General features: G+C 31.7%; 1 protein-coding gene across 2 annotated transcripts; it reads left to right on the forward strand.

Annotated features, from left to right (window-relative positions):
- Nucleotides 1–268: 268 nt before the first annotated feature.
- stmA (Protein EFR3 homolog stmA) lies at nucleotides 269–19,630 on the forward strand. 2 transcript variants are annotated; one of them, XM_088238555.1, is made up of 19 exons: nucleotides 269–546; nucleotides 4,959–5,163; nucleotides 5,531–5,681; nucleotides 6,473–6,625; nucleotides 6,984–7,082; nucleotides 7,459–7,619; nucleotides 9,060–9,138; nucleotides 9,462–9,657; nucleotides 10,873–10,943; nucleotides 11,036–11,242; nucleotides 13,010–13,182; nucleotides 13,307–13,410; nucleotides 13,558–13,678; nucleotides 14,211–14,346; nucleotides 14,982–15,089; nucleotides 16,085–16,211; nucleotides 16,630–16,715; nucleotides 17,910–18,080; nucleotides 19,154–19,630. In XM_088238555.1, exons 1-19 carry the CDS (start codon nucleotides 537–539, stop codon nucleotides 19,352–19,354), a joined length of 2,559 nt encoding a protein of 852 aa, XP_088094681.1. In that variant the 5' UTR covers nucleotides 269–536; the 3' UTR covers nucleotides 19,355–19,630. The 2 variants fall into 2 exon arrangements, with proteins under 2 accessions (XP_088094681.1, XP_088094682.1); XM_088238556.1 differs by having other exon boundaries at nucleotides 294–546; nucleotides 17,913–18,080.
- Nucleotides 19,631–21,689: the final 2,059 nt, after the last annotated feature.

Consider the following 21,689-nt stretch of genomic DNA (forward strand, 5'->3'; position numbering starts at 1 on the left):
GTGTTGCCGCGAAAATTTAGTACTGCCCTACAACTTTATTGAATAATTAAAAGTACCTAACTAAGAAATATTATGTTTAATAAAATTATTTACTCTTATAATATTACAGCATTCTGTGCTTTATTTTGGATTAAATGCTATATCTCAAATGAATCACAAAGTTTTGTTATTAATATATTTTATTTATCATACAATCTTTACACATCAATATTCAAATTCAATAGCCACTAGAAGCAATGCTGAAAAATGTCACCTCCTACAAACTTCTAATATCATTTCTGCGGTTATTTGACATAACAAAAAACGACGAAAGGTTAACGTTTAACGTCAAACTTTTGACGTTTTCACTTGTAATACTTGCACGGAGTCCTTGGTGTTGTGGGCATAATTACTATCATTTATGGACCATTCCCGAGTTATGAAATATAATTGATTAAATGTAGAAACTGTCCGTCAATAAAGTTGTGTGAATCTTTGCCTTCGTAAATTTATGTCTGAGTCATTCGATGTCCCTCGAACGGTCAATCTGAATTAAAATGTCTTTTGGTAAGAAACTTTGTACATTCATACTATTTAATTATAAGTCATATTTAAGTACCGCTATACAATTGAGTGGAAAAAGCTTGCTTATATCGTGAATACATGAGGTATTTCGTCGTCTTGAGTGGCCTTCCATTTTTATTCAATTTCCAGTAAAAGTGCCGTTCTGAAATAACTTTTACCACTTTACAGAGTACACGCACATTTTTCCCGAAAGATAAAGACATTTTCGCCTTCATGATTATTTTTGATGAAAGTATTTTTAGTAATCTGTCAATAAAAAAATATACCTCACTGACACGTAAACTAAGAGTAACATTCTTTAATTACTCTAGTTGGGGTCAAACTCCGAATCTCGCGCTTACGAGTACGAACTTACATTTGTTATAATATTATATTTTATGATTTAATTATACCTAATTATAAAACATACCTTGACAGTTGCAATTGAGCTAGATAAAATTAAGTCAGCGGAGAATATTATAATGTTAGAATAATGATATAAACTAGCATGTAACAATCATTGACTGTTACATGCAAAAGAATTCAGCCCTTCGGGTCTAGTTTAATTGATTGGGATCTCGGACACCTATAAATTTGAGCCCTTCGGGCTTCACAATGTATTTTTTGTTGCACCGAATACTTTGGTGCAACAAACATGTTTTGATATAATATGTATAATGGAAAGTTGGAAGTTGGTTCGATGGAACACAGTGACGCCCTGGTTCTTTGGTCTGGGGTCCCAGATACAGACAGTGCCTGCCAGGGTGTTGCCACGTTTCTGTCGCCCAGAATGATAGAGTGTATAAAGGAGTATATCTTTATACTTATGTTTGTCAGATTCAAGATTGGATTGACGGGAATTATTTTAATAAAAGGATATGCGCCTGTGAATCCTGACTGCGAATCTGAGAAAGATAAGTTTTGGACAAGTGTGATGAATGGAAAAGAAGATAGTGAGAGAGTAATATTAAATTATTATAAGAGGTAAAATGAGACAATGTTTTTTAGACTGTGAATCTTAATGGTTGGAACCCAGGAAAAGTCGGAAAAATAAAAATGAATACTAAATGTAGACTTGTCAAAATCTATAATCAATGACAAATAGACCAAATCTTTGACAAAGGCAACACAGGTTGTTCTACCTATCACGAGCAGAACCAACCTGCCAATGGTTATGCTGGTAGGTAGAGTAATCGTGTTATTCAATTGTATCGCCTCGGATGTTGATATATTTCATGACAGTGGGATTTCTCTCAGGAAGGCAATTTCCAAATTGTAATAATATGTATGTCCATTTTACATGACTTTTTTTTTTTCTCTTTTCTTTTTAATAAATCTGATGTGTATATTTTGTAAAGTGTTGAGAACGAATTGGATACTCTGTAATGTTCTCAATGTAACAAAAAAATAAATTAATAAACATGAAATGTCTTCTTTTGGTAATTTTGCCGCTGTAAAATGTGACTAATTTACAAAACCTGCAACATTTTTCTAGCAACAGCAAAAAGTCACTAAATAAAAAAATTGTTCAATGTTTCCCTTGACACAGGATACCAGTGAGGGAACATTATTATTAATAAAAAATAAAAAATAGTAAAAGAAAAAATAAATATCTAAACCATTTTTTCTCCCCTGTGAAATGAATATTGTATGCTGTGTGTAAATAATGCAAATTTAATATTTATCGTCATATAGAATATAATTAAATATTTTGAGTTTGCCCAAATGTTTGTAGACATAATAACAGAATTTTAAATAGGACTATAAGGTCGGATTTATTTAGACGGTCTTGAAGAGAAGATATATTCAAGGTAGTTTCTAACTCATTATACGTATATAGGTCTCTGGATAAGCCCAACCTCCAGCCTATCTTTCTTAAAAATCGATGTTGAACTGATTTAATATTCTTGATGTGAACATCATAATATGGAGACCAGATAACAGAGGAATACTCTAGGTGCGGGCGAACTAGGGAACAGAAGAGAGTTTTAAGGGTATTGATATTTTTGAAGTCAGCTGTGCTTCTGTTAATAAATCCAAGAAGTTTTCAGGATTTATTGATAACATGTTCAATATAAATTGTAAAAGAAAGTTTAGTGTCAAGTATAATACCCAAATCTCGTATACTAGACACAGATGATAATATTTCATCGTTCAGTGAGTAGTCGTATATGATTGGATTTTCCAGACGAAAAAATCTCATAACCTTGCACTTACTTAAGTTGAGATGTAGATTATTGGATGAGCACCAGGTGCTAAAAGACAATAAGTCAGATTGTAATAGAGAACAATCGGAAGGGCTGTCAATCTGTTTGAGAATTTTAGTGTCATCAGCAAACAGCCAAATTAATGAAGTAAGAAAAGCATTTTTTATATCATTAATGAACAGATTGAATAGCAAAGGAGCAAGGTGAGCACCCTGTGGTACACCCGAAGATACATTAACGCTGTTTAAGATGGAATTATTTACCCTTACAAACTGTTTCCTTTCACTGAGTTATGACTTGAAAAAAGATAACAATGGATTACGAATTCCAAACGAAGACAGTTTGGTCAAGAGTATTTGGTGAGATAGACCTTGTCAAATTGTTATAAAACAAACTGGTTCAAGAAGAAGTTTAAAAATCGTAAAATTGTTTTCAGGTGTCAGATGAATCTCTTCACGGAAATAAAGGTTTCAGTTCTTTAATTTCACTAAAATCAAAAGATGAAAGAATGGAAGAAATATGGATGTTTAAACATAGACAAAATGGTGAATGTTACACAGTGTGTAAAGTGGCCACTTAAACCAGCCAATGACAGGTCATAAGCTATGTAAATGCCTAGACTTCCATATTTCCTTATCTTAAATGTTTTCCATCCCTGTTGTAATATTTAATAAGTATGTATATTCATTTTGTTTTAAATGCATTTTCCATAGTAATATAGAATTATTGTAAACACTACAATTATATGCAGTCGGTTGCATGTCAGCCCTAATTGAACAATCATTTATATTTCGCATAGTATAATATTTTTATTTGTTCCAAGGCATCTCAATGGTTGTCATTATTGGTGTTAATCCCTTGAGAACACTTGTGCTGTTAATGAAATTGTGTTATCTTTACAACTTTTCTGATAAAATATTATCTGATAAGTGGAAAAATACATTCTATTGATTTATATATATAATATCGTATTTGCTGTTGGAATTTATGAGATCAATCGTTCACCTTTTATTATATCTCTGTGACTTAATTCTGTCAGTTGTAATGTGCATAAATATTTAAGATAATAATATTTATTTAGTGACGTGTTACATCAGACATATTTGAAATATTTTTTTGGATAAAGTTAATATTTTTGTGATTATGCGTTTTAAAAATAACTGGAAAGATTTTTTGCATGTTGTTTCTCGGCTTCTGTAGAAAAAATGTAATCGGTGAAATCTGTGACATTCATTTCACTACAAATATTTACTATAGTATTGAATGTGATTTGATTCTGGTTTTAAAGAAGTACAACAGAAATGACATGTAGTCGTTTTTGCTTTTATTTGGCAAAAATTGTTTATTTAACATGTGAGTACCGTATATTGATAAGATAACCGAACACATTACATAGCTGGATATTGAAAATATATATTAACAGCATAGTTGTATGTATAAAATATTTCGGGGAAATGATTTTTTTTATCTAACACTGTTTATTTGTAAAATCTTCACACTACTTATTTGTAGAATCCCAGTAAATTTTTGTAAAAATTAAACATTAATTCAAAAGGTGATAACTAATTAACTATTTCACCGTACACAGAGAGGATAGAACACCATTCCACTCTGTCTTTACTTATATATTTTACTTCCTCTACAAATCGAGATAGATAACATTTTTGGAAAAGACATGTGAAGGTTTAGGCATTTTACCTTCCACTGGCTGATTTACGTGGCCACTTTAGGCATTGTAACATTCACCATTTCTAAGTACCCACTTAAACTAGTCAATGGCAGGTCATACAAATTAAAATCTTAATCCCTTTAAGTCCTCCCTAAAATGAGAAATTTCCAAACAAGGCCACAGCTGACTGTCTTTCCACTTACACAAAAGTTAGAGCAGTAAGAAGGAACATTCTTTTTGCAGTAAATATAAGTCTTGTTCATAATAAGCGAGACAAAAAATAAACTATAATTCTTAGGCTTCTATATTTATTTATTCCACTGATTGCTCATATTTTTTGGTTTTATAATTATCTATACAAATTTATATTCCCTGCTCAAAAAAATTATTTATCTAGGTTAAATATGTATGAGGCTTTTACTATCTCAATCCAGTTAGATGGCCTCACAAGTGCCACTGAGTTCAGTGACACTTCTTTGACTTAACGCTCAGCCTTTTATATCTTCTTATTTTAATGTTCAGTTTATGTTCCCTTTAAGGTTGCTGTGGATGTTGTTCTGCCCTGCGGCCGCGCTACAAGAGATTAGTGGACAACATATTTCCGGTGAACCCTCACGATGGCCTTGTCAAGTCCAATATGGAAAAGCTCACCTTCTACTCCCTCTCCAGCCCGGAGAAACTCGACCGTATCGGAGAATACCTCTTCCAGAAAGCCAGCAGAGACATATATCGGAAGAGAAATGGGTACCTGGGCTATTTAATTTTTTTAATTATATTTGTTTTCCACATGTATTCAAAATATTTAAAAAAAAAATTGTAATTTTAAAATTTCAGCTAAAAGTTTATAGCAAACTTCAGTTGGTATTTAAATATACCTGTTCAGATGCTTTATATAAAAAAAGTATGTCAAAATGAAATATTAGCTTTCTTATAATTTACCCAACTTCCTTTTTATCTTTTCTTGAAATTAAAATTATGTATGATTATTTACTCTTAAAAATACTCTTCACAAGTTTTGTATCTACGCCAATTTTAATTGAGAAGTAATCTCATTATTGTTATGACATTATTTCGTTATAAATAAAAAAATTTAATGCTTTTTCAACTCTAGTCTTGTCATCATCGCCATGGAAGCTATGGACCAACTGTTGGTGGCCTGTCACGCCCAGACCCTCAACTTGTTTGTTGAAAGTTTCCTGAAGATGGTGCAGAAACTTCTGGAGTCTACTGATCCTCAGCTGCAAATCTTGGCTACTCAGAGTGTATGTTTGTTATTATATTTTGTAATTTATTTCTTAAGTTAGCTTATATTACAATTAGTATAAAAACTAATATTTACATTTACTTTAATTACATATCTATTTACATCATCTTACAGTAAACATAACATTTATTTTTAGTATAATACCTAGACTTCCATATTCTCTTCTCTAAAATGTTCTCCATTATACATAATGCAATTTTGGAATTCTGTTTTTCTTTTTAATTGGCATCCTCATTCTATCCTTAATTCTAGTAATATACGTATGAAATTTTTTATTTAACACCATCTTATTAATGAAGAATAATTATTTTAGTATTTTAAGTTATTTTTATGAGAAAACCAACAACCATGGCTTAAAGTAGTACAGTGCCTCGCTTATTACCTTTCTTTTATTCAGTGATCGTGGTAATCTGGACAAATGGGGCAGGGGTGTTCACGGGAGAGGCGGGAGGCATTTCACCTGCGTCGGCTGCTGAGCGTCTGTTTTTTTGCTTTCATTTCTGTTTTTTTTAGCTTAGGTTCAAACGTGCGTTATATTGTCAAGGTTGTCTTTTGAAAATAATTACAGAAATTTCTAAAGCTAAACATGATGCTTTATTAGCATTAAAGTATTATAGACCACAATCTGGACGCCTTGGTACTCCGCCAAGTCCTAATTTTTGCATGTCCGGATTATCGAGGCCCTACTGTATTTAATTTTTAGTAGTAATGAAAGCTTAATCACTTTCAAATGGCGAAAGGTATGAAGTGCTTAATATCTTTTATAATTCTGCCATTTTTTTGTTTCAGTTTGTACGGTTCGCTAATATTGAAGAAGACACTCCATCATATCACCGTCGATATGATTTCTTTGTGTCTAAATTCTCTGCGATGTGTCACAGTAACCATAACGATAAAGTCACAAGAGATAGTATTCGACTAGCTGGCATCAAAGGACTTCAGGTTAAAATTTTATTTATTTTTTAATATACACGGCACGCAGTGCCTTTTCCCTTACAGAAATAAATATTTAATGGATTATAGACAATTCAATATAATGTGAAAAAGAAACAAATAAATAAAAAAGTTTTATGTTACAAAAATACTTACACAGCAGTTTTATATTAAAAACATATATATTATAAAATAAAATAAACATTAAGGAATTTAAGCAATGTGTGCGTATAAAATTTTAACCAAATTTTACCATTAGTTTAAAAATTTTCATAGTTTATAAAATATGACTTAAATTGTGTGAACGTAATTTCAATTATGGTTAGTGAAATTGTTGCATATACATAACTAATTTATTTTACTTTAGGGTGTGGTGAGAAAAACTGTATCAGACGATCTTGTAGAAAACATTTGGGAAGCTCAGCACATGGACAAAATAGTTCCGTCTCTTTTGTATAATATGCAGGTTAGTAACATTATATTTTGATTATTATTGGCCGGTTTAGGTTGTACAAACATGTCTGGTAATTCAATCCGCATATTGGACACATATTTATTTTACGAGGTAAACTACATAATGTGTCACTTTAGAGAAAAATACTGTTTATACATAGTAAACAATAAATACTTACGTATTTTGAAAATGGTAATGACAGTATAATTTCTAATAACCTTGCTCATAATTTTAAAAGTTTATATTTCTCAAGAGGATTTTACCTTAAGGCTATTTCTATCTGGTGTATCTAGTGTTGGGATCAGGAGGGAATTTTAACAATTTCATTTGTTTACTTTTTTATTTATTTATTCAGGGATATTTTGTATATTACTTCTTTTCTTTCCAGAACTGTCAATATGAAAAGTCTAATGAAGGAGCTATAACTTCAGAGGGTGTAGAAGGAAGCCAGGACAGTACTCCGCCTGCTCTTGCTGAAGCATGCCTCAGGGAGTTGGTTGGCAGAGCGAGCTTTGGCCACATTAAGAGTGTCCTCAGACCTGTTCTCAAGTAATTAATTGATATTTCAAATAGTAGTTATCAAATCTTCAAAATAATTTTTCCAATTTCCCTTATTATTTATTTATTTTATTCACACTCTTTATCAATTGTAATTTAAGGTCAATTTTTAGTATGGATAGTATTTTTATATAAAACGTATATAGTATTAGGTGTACAACATTGCTTCCGCAGTTTTCCTGTAGATGGCTTAGGGGTAAGTAGTGGTCGAAATAAATAGATCATACACGTCATGCAATAAACTTGGACATTTGTCAACAAAACCTCATAGAAACATAAGTCGATTTGTGTCTGTATCATAAAGTTATTCTCGATTGAAAATGTTAGTTTACGAGACAAATTTTCATCATTTGCGGGAGGCTTTAATTTTCTGCTTCAATTTGAAGAAATCTGCGCCTGAGGCTCATCGAATGTTCTAAACTTATGGTGAGGCCGCTATAAGTGAAATAATAAGTCGTGAGTGGTTTCAACGCATCATGAATAATGATTTTCACGTCGAAGACGGTCATAGCAGTGAAAGGGGGAAGATTTTCGAATGTACAGAATTGGAGGCATTACTTGATGAAGACTCGTGTCAAGGTCAAGAAGAATTGGCACGTTCGTCGGGAGTGACTCAACAAGCAATTTCAAAACGCCTCAAAACCATGTTAATGATTCAGAAACAAGGAAATTAGGTGCCGTTCGCGTTGAAACCGAGAGATGTTAAACAGTGTTTGTTTGCTTATGAATAGTTGCTTGAAAAGCAAAAAAGGGAGGGATTACTGCATCGCATTGTGACTAGGGACGAAAAGTGGGTCCAATATGGTAACCCTAAGTTCAGAAAATTATGGGGATTTCCCGGCCATGCTTCCACGTTGACGGCCAAACCGAATATTTACGGCTCTAAGGTCATGCTCTTTATTTGGTGTAACCGAGTGGAACAATCACAGACAATTGTTATCGAACCCAATTAATGCGTTTGAGCTGAGCATTGAAAGACAAACGGCCCCAATACATTGAGAGACACTATAAGTGATTTTGCAGCATGACAATGCTCGACCGCATGTTGCAAAAGTGGTCGTGACATATTTGGAAACATTCAAATGGGAAATCCTACCCCATTCTCCAGACATTGCTCCCTCCGACTAATGATCCACGGGCTGACTAGCACTTCCGGTCTTATAAAGAAGTTAAAAATTAGACCGATTCATGGATCGCTTCAAAAGATAACCAGTTTTTTCAATGCAGGATTTGTACGCTGTATAAAAGATGGGAGAAAGTAATAGCTAGCGATGGACAATACTTTGAATTATAAATGTTTAACCAGTGTTTTACAATAAGGCCTCGAATTTCGGAAAAAAAAACAGTGGAAAAAAGTTATACACCTAATAATTAATAATATCTATCGTGTGTTCTCAACCTATTTGTTAAAATATCTTTCTTTATTTACAGACATTTTGACCTTCATAAGTTGTGGGTGCCAAATGATTTTGCCATTCATACTTTTCGGATCATCATGTTTTCGATCCAGGTATGTAATTAATTATTTTATATGGTTTTAAGGTTTTAGCATTTTGCAATTGAATAAAAAACTTAGCTTTTTAGTAATTCCATGATTAATATTTTTTTACTACATAAGTACCCGTTGTATATAATTTATTCAGCTGTCCATACAAGCAGTTGTGTGATTTAATTTACAGACATATTTTCTTTTAATTTTACTTTAGCACACTCAAAATTATTATTATTTTACTCCTGTATTTTAAAGAATTTACATCAATATAGGTTTTAGAAAAGATGAATTACAAATATCATAATCGTTTCTGCTATAAGTGAATGTATTTCCTTTTCTAGGCTCAGTACTCCTACACTGTAGTAGAGACACTGATGACCCATTTGGATGATGATAGGAAGCCATCAGAGCAGATGGTCGCCACACTAAATGTGACCAACCGTCCCGGTGCTACGGGAAGAGAGAGTACTAAAGTGCGTACCGCAGTAGCTGAAGTTTTGGCTAAAATCATCGCTATTGCTGCGGGTGAAAGTGTCGGTAAGAAAGACTTAAAAAAATTACAATGCTTACCTTTTATATCTGTTACTTGAATCATGTGATTGCTAAATAGTGTTTATATTTATGCGACGTTGGCTTCAGACCTTTTTTAAATTCATTGCACAACTCAATATGTACTCGTGTTGTCATACATAATATTATGTTTAACGTCTATTCCTGCATACCAGTAATAGCAATGAAATTTGTAAGTATTGTTCTCATTATTGAACATTCAGAGCTTCATTGAAAGTGGCCATGACTTTGAATAATTATTAATCAAGTTTTTATTTTTGCAACATGTGTTTGCTGCTTAAATTCATATCTAATATAAATATAAAACCGCCCTTGAACCTGTAGCAATTGCACAGAAATCTTTAATCCGAGTCATCTTAAAAAAACATTTCGCTATCCAAGTGACTTGCTCTTCAAAGAATTCAGAGTACTGAATATTATTCAACAGTATATATTGAGAACGGTAGTGGTTACACACATAAAGAGAGACATTTACCCAAGCGTCAACCACAACCATAACACAAGATACTCTAATAGGGATCTGATACTAAGTGAAGGGGTCAACACTGTTCTGGCATCGAGACAACACTATAACGTAGGCAAAAAGGTCCATAACCTTTTGCCAGAATCGTGGAAAGACGGGAGTGTTGTCAAGTTACGGAAGGTGTTGACCTCGCTCTTTCATGACATTGGTCGTAGGGAGTCAGAAAAGTTGATGCATGCCACGGATTGGAGAACCTTACTGGATGTCAAAAATAAAATATAAAAAATAAAGAATAATTTAAAAAATATATATTTATAGATGACAACCATGAAGTTTCGCATAAATAAATTGTCTATGTTTTTATGAATGTATGTATGTGTATGCGCATGCGTGTATGTACGTGTGTGTGTATGTACATATGTATATATGTGTATATTTATATATACATGTGTGTATATATGTGTATGTCTGTATGTATATGAATCAAAATGTGTATCCGAATAAGTTTATATTTTGTTTGTCTGTGCTCTATATTAATTTGTTAAGTATTATAATATATTAAAATGTAATTGCCTAGCTTGGAACGGGGTATGTACCCTTGTTAGCTGGGCAAAGTGAATATGGAATTGTATTTTGATAATAAGTGTGAATAAATAAATAAATATTTAAACGACCTCGAAGTGTTGAGAGAACAGAATTGTATAAAATGTTTGTTTCAGGTCCATCGGTTCTGGAAATTATCAATTGTCTTCTGACTCACCTGAGAGCTTCTGTGACTCGTGATTCTGAAGTGAGCGTTCAATATTCAACTGTTTGTTTTAAAAATAATTACTCTGTTTCTGTCTCGAACTTCATTATATTTTATCAAATCATTATTTTCAGAATGAGACCGATGAGAAACAGTACCAGGAGGCATTGATCAATGGATTGGGAGAGTTTGCCAATCACCTTCCGGATTACCAGAAGATCGACATAATGATGTTCATCATGTCCAAGATTCCCTACCAGCCAATGGGAGGCAATAAACAACACAAGCCTAAGAAAGGAGACATTATGTTGCAGAGTATTCTGCTCAAGAGTTTACTGAAGGTAAATTTCAGATTAATATAACAATTATCTAACTACACTCTCAAAATTAAATCAATTTAATAACGATAGTTTACACCAGCTATGAGAATATTTTATAAACAAACACATTTAAACAAAGTTACATCACTAGATAACTTATGTACAACAGGTGGATTTATCAACAATGTTTTGACAAACTGGTCCAAGAAGAGGTATATAAATTGAAAAATATTTTCAGGCATTGCCTAGTATGTAGGTGAAATAATTCATCATATGAATCTCATCCGCAACAACAGAGGTTTCAGCTCTTTAACTTCACAAACGTCAACGGATGGAAGAATCGAAGGAATATAGATGTTCAAATATAGGCAGAATGGTGAATGTTACACAGTGTGTAAAATGGCCACTTAAACCAGCCAATGACAGGTCATAAGCCCTGTAGATGCCTAGACTTCTATATTCCCTTCTATAAAAAGTTCTTCATCTCTGTTGTGTTATGTTAATATTAACAGCTCCCTAGGGGGTTGAATCCAGTCCTTGTCTACAAAAATTTGGACAAACTCAAAACATTGTTATTTATGTATTTGAATTATTATTTTGACAAAATTTTTATTTTTAGCATTATATTACAAATAATAATAATAGTTTCTAACACAACTAGTCCTATAATCTACTACATTTTTGTGGTAATATTTTTCTCCTGATTGTGTGTAGTCTGCCTAACTAGGTACAACCTGTTTTAAGATGGACATTTTTATATGCAGTGTAAAATAATAATAAAACACGACTACCTACCAGTGTATTATTACACAAGTTTAATTTTACATACACTATTTATCAATGTGTTTAAGTAATTCTTCTGACTTCAATATATTATATATTAACATATCGTTAGTCGGCGTGCATTATTGCCAATCTACTAAATCATCTTTTTTTAGGAGACAGAAAAAACTGTTCTTAAAATCAAATCTAACTCATTATATACTCCAATCTGCGATACTGTTCTTCTTCAGAAAGCTTGCCTCCTTTTAGTCCCACGCATATCTTATGATTAGGGAACATCCAATAAAAGTTATAAATCCCCTAATATGAAAATATAATTTTTGACAAAAATGAAGATTGGCGACAATGACTACATATTTTTTATGCTCAATGCAAATACATTTTTTATACATTAGGTTAATTACCTAGGAAATATTTATTGATGTCTCTATAAGAATCTAATTACATCATTCTTTAGATAATATTGATGTTTTTTGTTGATACTTCTTGATAAAACTCCATAGTTAATGATTATGATAAAATTATAAATAAACTTTTCAATGAAACTTCTTGGTTTAGTTTTACTTTTTATTATTTTGACCAACGAGCGCTTTCGCCTAAGTAGGCATCTTCAAGACTGGTGAATTGTTTACAACATTTACAGTTTTTATACTATTCTTAACATATTTTGGAGATCAAATAAGTATTTTAACAGGGGACAGAAACATAAATATTTACAACTAGTTTGACCGAAATTGGGATTAAGCTTTTATTATTTAAAAGGTGGGAAAGGAACACATGGCTTAAAAACTGTAAATGTTGTAAACAATTCACCTGTCTTGAAGATGCCTACTTAGGCGAAAGCCCTCGCTGGTCAAAATAATAAAAAGTAAAACTAAACCAAGAAGTTCTTTAGATAATTTGGCTTATAAATTCTGCTCAATAAATTGTAAATCTACATGTTTAATCCTTTTCTGGTAGTTAGTAATATGAATACTGTGTAACAAATTAAATGTGTAATTGTAGGTTGGAAGTAAATACAAAACAACCCAACTGAGTAAAGCTTTCCCTGTATCCTTCCTCGAGCCATTACTACGCATGGCTGGAGCTCCGAGTCCAGAAACCAGAATTCTGGTGCAGCAAATCCTTCATCAGCTCATTGACAGGAGGAGCAATTTGGACAGACTCAGTATCATGAGGTACGAAAATCAAATCTCTATTTGTAAACAGTAAAATAATTTCATTTGTAGGGAAAGCAATTTTGAAGATCTTTTTTGTAGTTTTTAAGTGCATTTGTTTTAATGTGGAATTTCAATTTTTCAGTATTCAAATTACCGATTTGGAATTAAATCTTGAAAAGTCTTCAAGACCAGATTTAATATTTATGAACAAACATGGACCTGCTATTTACTCATCTCTTTATGAAGGTAATAAATTTGTTTCAATTTTATTTTTTTACATATTTACTCATGCAATATTTATGAAGTAGGTACTTTTTAATGATATCCGTAAATTATACATATTTTTGTACATTATTCTACTTGTAAAAACATTTATGAAATTTGAATTTTTAGGGCTTCAAATAGAAAATAATACAGCTGAGAATATAGAAACAATTTACACCACCTTAGCACTCTTATCTGTTGAATTGGCTTCTGAAGAAACCGTTTGTGACATGTTACAATTTGTTTTGGGGTTAGTATGATGCATTGAATAACTATATAATGCACTTTGATTTGTAGAATTCTTATACCGTGTAATATTTACCCAGTTACCTGTGTGAAATATTATTAAAATACTAAACAACAAAAGTAAGAAATATGTTTTTTTTTAAATATTCTTCTATATTGCCCTCTACTGAACATTTTACTGTTCCTGGACTGGCACCTGAAGCATAAGACTGATCATACAACCGTCATGTATCAAATGTTCAGGAACACTGCTTTGGAGTACCAATGCAGTGCTCTATGTATAAATGATGAACAGTTTATTATTTTACTCTTACTGCTAAAATATCCGCCGATAAAATGTAGCTATTGTAAAATAATTTATTGATCTCTGCTTTAAATTTTCAGACATTCAAAGATCCAAGCTAAATTTTGTTGGCTTTTTTTATATAAGTATTTTTACAATCATCATTGCCTTGTTTGTATTTCATGTCTTTTATTTTATTTGCAGCTGTATGAATGTGAAGTTGATCACATAAACAGTTTTATTTTTATTCTAGAGTGCAGCATTTAGCCCTTACAAACCCGGCCTTATCCCGCTCGAGACGTTACCAACTTCACGCTCTATCTGCTGCTCTTCTTGCATTATTACCCCACACCCTTCAATTACCTCCCCTGGATGAGTACGCTAAGAAAGTAAGAACACAGCAAGCTTTTAATTAATGTGTCATTTATTATTATAATAATTAACTTTTAAAATACGATTTAAATAACACTGTATACATATATGTATGCTTAAAAAAATATATATATACATATATATTACAATATTTTTAGTTTGTCCAAATGTTTGTAGATAAAGACTGGATTACACCCTCTAGGGTGTCATTAAGATTAAAAAATTGCAACAGGGATGGAGAACATTTTAGAGAAGGGAATATGGAAGTGTGTAAAGTGGCCACTTAAACTTGCCAATGACAGGTCATAAGTACTGTAAATGCCCAGACTTCAATTTCCCTTACCTAATATGTTCTCCATCCCTTTTGTATTTTTTTAATATGTATATATATATATATATATATATAATAACAATATTAAACAAAATTGTAACATTTTTATTTGATTAAATTGGCATTGAGCAATTAATTATAACTACTTCCAAATATTTCAATTTTTCAATGCCATTTTAAATCAGTTGTAAAAATAACTTACTTTCAGAAAATGTGAATAGAGAAGAGAAAGTTCGGACCTCTGATCTGTGAGTCCACAACACTACCATGGAACCAGAACCTGGTTCAATCTGATAAAAATGCACATTTTTTCTTTTGTAGATTATTGAAGCTCGAATCAATGATGCCTCCCATCTTCTGCCATCCTTGTCTGATGAATATGAGGATTGTGAATCTCCATCCAAGATGCCCTACTTAATGATAGATCAGGTAGATAAAAATATATATTTACACTTTGTTCGAGAGTTTAATTAAAAAAAAAAAAAAAATATATTTTTCAAAAATATTTACAAAATAGTCTTAAATTTAAGTCCTGCTGAGTTGCATACATACAACTCGTCAGCAGATTCTTATAAATTACATGGATTATTTACACTTAAGATACATTAACAATAATTTTACTTGAAAAACATTACATATTACATTATGAAAAATTAAAAACTATCACTAATACAAAAAACTTTTTTCTAATAACCATAATTTGAGCAAACGTCTCACTCCTGTATTTAACTCAGTATTTTTAATATTGTTTGGTAACATATTAAATATTTTATGTATACCGTATTGCAGTGTCCTTTTGTCATATTTATTGCAATATCTAGGAACAGCTAGCCCTTCCATACTAGTAAACCTGGTGTTGTAATCATGTACCAACTTGTAAAATTATTTTACATTTTACTATATTCCGTGTTTTTTATGCATTCATATTTTCAATGTAGAAAAACAATTTTAATCACATTTTGACATTTCTAAATTGAATTTGTTTTTTGTAGATTTAAATATTTCTTCTTAATTTGAAGTTACATAGGTTTTAAGAATATTGATGCTCTGCAGCAGCGGTTTCTAAAAGGTGTTCCACGGAACCCTGCAGTTCTGTGGAAGGGTCACAGGGGTTCCAAGAGTTGAGGATTATTATCGTAGAAAACGGGTAGAGATTTTTAACTCAATATACCCATAGTTTTGCTTTTCAAGTCGAACATTACACATGTAAACAATAAGGTGTCATGGGTCTTAAAAATATTGTTTTTGTCAATTTACTTTTTTATTGCCGAGATGGGGTTCCGCCAAAAAAAGGTAGATCAATTAGGGTTCTATTCCAAATCAGCATTACTAATTCCTGTATATTTCTTTTTATACTATTATTTATTTGTAGATTAATTAAATATTAATAGATTTTAAACATTTACAATTTGTTTGTTTAACAGATGGCGCTGTGTGAGTGTCTAAAGGCATCAGGTATCGATGCATCTCGTTTGCAGGCTGCCAGTCCTTACACAGGGGGCTCTGCCATGCATCATCTTAGTCACCAGAGGCACAGTTGGGTGGAATCTGGTACGCATTATGCATATATTAAATAGTACATTTGGGACAGAATGTAAAAATTTAAAAAATAATATTGTTTTAAACTTTTTTTTATATATTATCTGATGACCAAGTAAAAACATTAAGCAAGTAAAAACATTAATAAACATAAAATGAATCATTCCACTTTGAATAAAGTGAAAGAATTCATTTGTTTTATTTTCATTCAATTCAAAAATGTTTATTTTTTATGTGTTCTGTGCTGGATTGTAAAAACATTTTTTCTTTAATATATTTTAGAATTCCTTAACTATAAATTAAAACCTTTCCATGGAATGCCTTTGATTATGATTATTTTACATTTTGCTTTAATAAAGGTATTATAAATGTGCCAATGAAAAGTGAGATAAAATGGAAGATATTAAAATCATACTAATTATTATTTTAGGACATGGTCGTGACAGTATTACCGATCTCTCAACCAATCAGAATACTGACGTAGACAGTGTGAACAGTTCTCCGGGAGTCCAAAGAGTAAGTGGATATTTTCAAAATAATTGTCAAACAATATTAAATTGATCAAAACAGCCATAGGTAATGCATTGTCTTTGCCCACTTCCTCCTCTCCGTTCCTCTATCCCTACATAAATATAACATTGCGGGCGAACTGTTTGTGACTCCTGATTTTTATCATTCAAATAATTTCTATCAAACTTATTTGTTATTCTTATGTATATATTATGTAGGTGCATATAATATATTTATTTGTATGTTCATTTTGAACTAAAGTATGCATATTGTCATACCTACCTAGTATTATTGTTGACATTACATCGTATTCACTGCATTTTGTGGTTACCTACTTTAAAAAAAAAAAATTACCATACTTTTTAAAAATACTTTTATAACATTAATTAACTAAAATATTTTCAAAAAGGTTTCGAAAATTGGTATAAACTATTATTTTTTCATTAATAATCAAACCTCTTACCAAGCTCTTTCCTATACATTTTTCAATATAAATACGCACACACTCCGTCATTCATTCACACACGCACATACACATACATTCACATACACACACATGAATACAAACGTCGCACACATGCGATTATGTAAACTCTTTTCTTATATATGTATTATTAGATTTACAGTGGATTTTTAAAATTGGTTCTAGTATTGTTAATATATTTCTACTTATTTTTTATATAATAGCTGTAAAAATCCCAAATAAAATACAATAAATAAAAATAAAGAAATGTTTATTAAAACATTGCTCAAACTGTTGGCCGATCAAAAATCTGTAGTTTTGTGGGGAATCTAATATTTCATGCTGACCTGCTGAGAATCGAACTAGCACGCCACGAGACGAAGTATTCTCCATCTGATTTTCTTATTCAGGATTTTTACCTGAAAGTAACAGTCGATTCAAAATTTATTTTATATCATCGTCATCATCATCATTCCATTTCCGCACCTAATGATGCATAGGGCACTGCATTGGTACACCAATCGCAGCGTATCTTGATTGTTTTTGTTACATAAAGGTAAGATGATCAGTTTTGCGCTTATTTTATATACAGAACTGAATTTTTATTCCGCTCGAACACAGGAAAGGTCATATGTACGGTATATAAATCGATAATTGAAACTTTTGAACTTCCTTCTCAAAATATGTCTCTGTGTCTATTGAGATATCTACATCCTGCATTTTAAATTGATTAATAGCAGAAACCGCCCCCATCTGAATTGACATTTGAGTGCATGAGGCGCGTACTGGCTGATACTGGAGAAGCTCGAGGCAAGGAACAACAAGAAAGAGAAGAACATGCACGGAAGTTGGCACAAACATTCCGCACTGCTCCATTCAGTGAACTGCAGACTATGACCCAACCAAAGGTAAATTTAGCTCAATCTTAGTGTTAATAATTGTTAATAATAATCAGCAGGAAAGTTTTTGTAAGAATCACATTCTTTAATTCATGTAACATTCAATAAGTTTAATTTTGTATAGCAGTGTAAAAATATTAGTAAACTGTGAGTCGTAAGTATCTGGGCTCACTCATTCACAAAGACGGAAGATGCGCAGCAGATGTTAATCATATAATTTTGTCTTTTAATTTCATCTTTCAATTTTAACTTTTTAATTTTAATTCTTAATTTTAACTTTTCATTTTAGCTTTTAATTCAAACTTTTAATTTTAATTTTAAACTTTTAATTTTAACTTTTGATTTTAATTTTAACTTTTAATTTCAACTCTTAATTTATACTTATTCATATATACATCTACTACCTGCATCTTATTAATTATTGTTGGTTGTGAATTTTTACTAAGAAATATAAATGTTCATGGAAGCAAAGAGAGAGGGAGAAAAGTAGAGTTGGAGCTATACAATGTCTTCTCCCTTTTATGTACTTTTTATTTAATATTTATAGTTTTACTTTTTTAGAATTTAATAATTTTTTCCCCTCTCCTCCTGCATTCATAATAAATTAGTGTGAAATCTGTAATTAGTCTTACTTTTTTAATTATTCTTTTGTACCTTGTATTTATATAAAGACTGTATGATTTCCTTAATAAATAAATATAAAAGGTGAGGGATAAATGAAATTCAGATTGGTAACAGGAATCTTGTGTGACCCAAAAATACCTATAAAGCTAAAAGGAAAGGTATACCAGGCTGTCACTAGACCGGCGATTATCTATGGCTCCGAATGCTGGACTATGTACAACTCCTACTCCAGGCAACTCTGAAGCAGAAGAAATGCGAATGCTGAGGTGGTAGACAGGAGTACCATTAGACCTTGGTTCTGTCGAATAAAGCCGTAAAATCACCATCGACGGTCTTCCGGCACAGGGGGAGCCCGAAAGTGTGAAGAAGAGGCCATTTGGGTTGAGGCTCTCCTGAGGCATCCGCGACACTTGTCGCAGCCAGGAAAAATTCATTTTAAATTATTTATTTTTTTACAGCACGATCTCCAACACAAGTTATCAGAGATCTTCAACTCTCTGGACTGGGAGCCCCCGGTACCTGTTCACGATTGCCGCTCCTCCCCGACATCCAGTCGCCAGAACTCCCCCATCAGCCAAACTGGACGGAAGAGCTTCCGAGGATACCAACAAAACGTACCCGCGTACGAGAAATACTTCCCTGAAATGTTCCTCTACTAAAACCACAGCCAAAGCATTCGGAACTATGCTCACAAATGCGAATACATAAGGTACTAAAATACGTGGTTTTGAATTATAAAAAAGTTATATTTTTGATTTGACAATCGATATCAAATCGTTTAATAATAATTCCGAGACAATTTTCTATAAATGAAAAAAGGTACTTTTTAAATATTAATACAATTAAATATTTGCTATTGACTTAATTATTCAATTACAGACACAGTGATTTTAAGCAAGGTAAATATAATATTCATAAAACTTTTCAAAAAAAAATCTCTTTTATTGAAAAATTTATTGCTTTAATAAAATTCAAATAAATAAATAAACTTGTGAATTTTGACTGTCCAAATATTTAAAAAATATTTTTTATATTTTTTGTTATTAATTAATGAATTAGATCAACCGAGATACACATCTGTAGACTAATAACTATCAGTTCTACTGATTACATAAAACAAGATATTAATTGACTGCTAATTAAAGAATCTCATGTTCGAGAGCAATACTTAATGTTACTAATGAAATAGTGGAACCTAGGTTTAACACCGCCCGTCTCTTGTGAAAATAATATCTCAACTGTCTATTGTTAATTTGATTCATTACAATGGAGGTTTTTCAATGCATTCCCCACACTTCACGAAATAAAGAGAAGTTGGGTAAAACCACAGAAGCATGTTAGGAGTTAAAACCACAATATAATATTATTATGTTAAATAAAAAAAAGTATGCTTATGATATTTGTGTGTTTATATTGTTTTGTTATGGCCTGCACTAATACTTTATAATATCAAGGCTATCAATAAGTGTAAGAAAAATGTGTCATCAATTTTTTAAAAAGCCAAGCATTTTGAATTTTTGTTGGATGAGATGTTTTAAGGTCTCCAGCAAGAAATTATGTTTTAAAATCAAAGATCCACCAAGTAAAATAATTTTCTTTAATATATAAACATTTATGAATAGTGTGAAGGTATATTTATTAACTACACACATTAACTGTTAAATTCAAACTCTTGGGTTGCTCCCAATCTTTTGACTAAATTCACAAATATGATTTATCAATATGCATCATCTTTTTAGGGTGATCCCGTTTAGGATGAATTTGTTCCGTTTCAGCTATTATTGCAGGAGCCATCTTCAGGGTAGACTATGTAAAGATAACTCCTGAAATCACTATGTTTTGAGTATGTCCAAATGTTTGCAGACAGGCTGGATTTCCTCCCTAGGGAGTTGTTCAGGTCTAAATTTGTTGCAACAGAGGGAAAACATTTTTGAGAAGGGAATATGGATGGACATGATAAAGGTTTCAACTCTTTTACTTCACAAAAGTCAACAGATAGAAGAATTGAGGAAATATAGCTGTTTAAACATAGGCAGAATGGTGAATGTCACACAGTGTGTAAAGTGGCCACTTAAACCAGCTTACGACAGGTGATAAGCCCTGTGTATGCCAAGACTTCAATATTCCCTTCTCAAAAATATTTTCCCTCTGTTGCAACAAATTTAGATGACTCCTGAAACGGTAGTCGAAACGTTGGAACGAATCCATCGTTCAAGGGATCACCCAAAAAGACGATACATGTTGTTAACAGTGACCATGAAAATCTGCACACCTATAAGATTTATCAGTCAGTTAGTTGTGACGTGATCCCTATAAATGTATATAATACGCTGTTTCCAAATCAATTTACTATTCAATTTTAACATATTAAAATAAGGTATGTATGACTATCACATTATCTTTATTTACAAAGTACTATTTCCTTGATGTTTCAGTCATATCTTTGTAGCTAATATAGTACTTATTACGTTGTATATCCTATTATAAAATAAAATACCTTGTTAATATGTTGAAAATCAACGTCTTTGCATTTTTCCTTATTGGATAATTAGCTTTATACAGTTATATTGGATAAGTAATAGACAGACACAAGTTCATAATAATTTTTAACATGTAATTTTCACAATAGGGTTTTTTCACAAATTAGAAATAACATTAAAAGTATGTACATTAAATATTCAGAGCGGGTTTTTATGATTCTAATGATACTACTTTATGAGTGGAAGTGTAAGGGCCATTTAGTTCATTCCTATGAGCGGCGGCTCATACATCTCCATCAACTATAGATAAGTAACAGATTTATTAAAAATAATATATCGATTTGAAAGTTTCGTCTTAAACAATAAAATTGCAATAACTTAGAAAGGATGATGTATGTTACAATAACTATTGATGTATAAAAAAAAAGTTTTCATTAATAGTTTTTGCGTTTAAAAACGAGCACATATAAAACGGCTCGCAGTTAGCGTCACGTTGCTTTAACGTCACACATCA

This window comes from Micrasema longulum, unplaced genomic scaffold (genome assembly GCF_059751315.1).
Source record: "Micrasema longulum isolate JH-2025_06_02 unplaced genomic scaffold, ASM5975131v1 h1tg001917l, whole genome shotgun sequence".
NCBI classification, from domain to species: Eukaryota; Metazoa; Arthropoda; class Insecta; order Trichoptera; family Brachycentridae; genus Micrasema; species Micrasema longulum.

Excerpts from the sequence above, each read along its gene's own strand:
- stmA (XM_088238555.1), top strand. Across the intron at positions 7,620-9,059 it reads GTCCTCAGACCTGTTCTCAA|ACATTTTGACCTTCATAAGT; the intron begins GTAATTAATTGA and ends CTTTATTTACAG. Across the intron at positions 11,243-13,009 it reads TGCTCAAGAGTTTACTGAAG|GTTGGAAGTAAATACAAAAC; the intron begins GTAAATTTCAGA and ends GTGTAATTGTAG.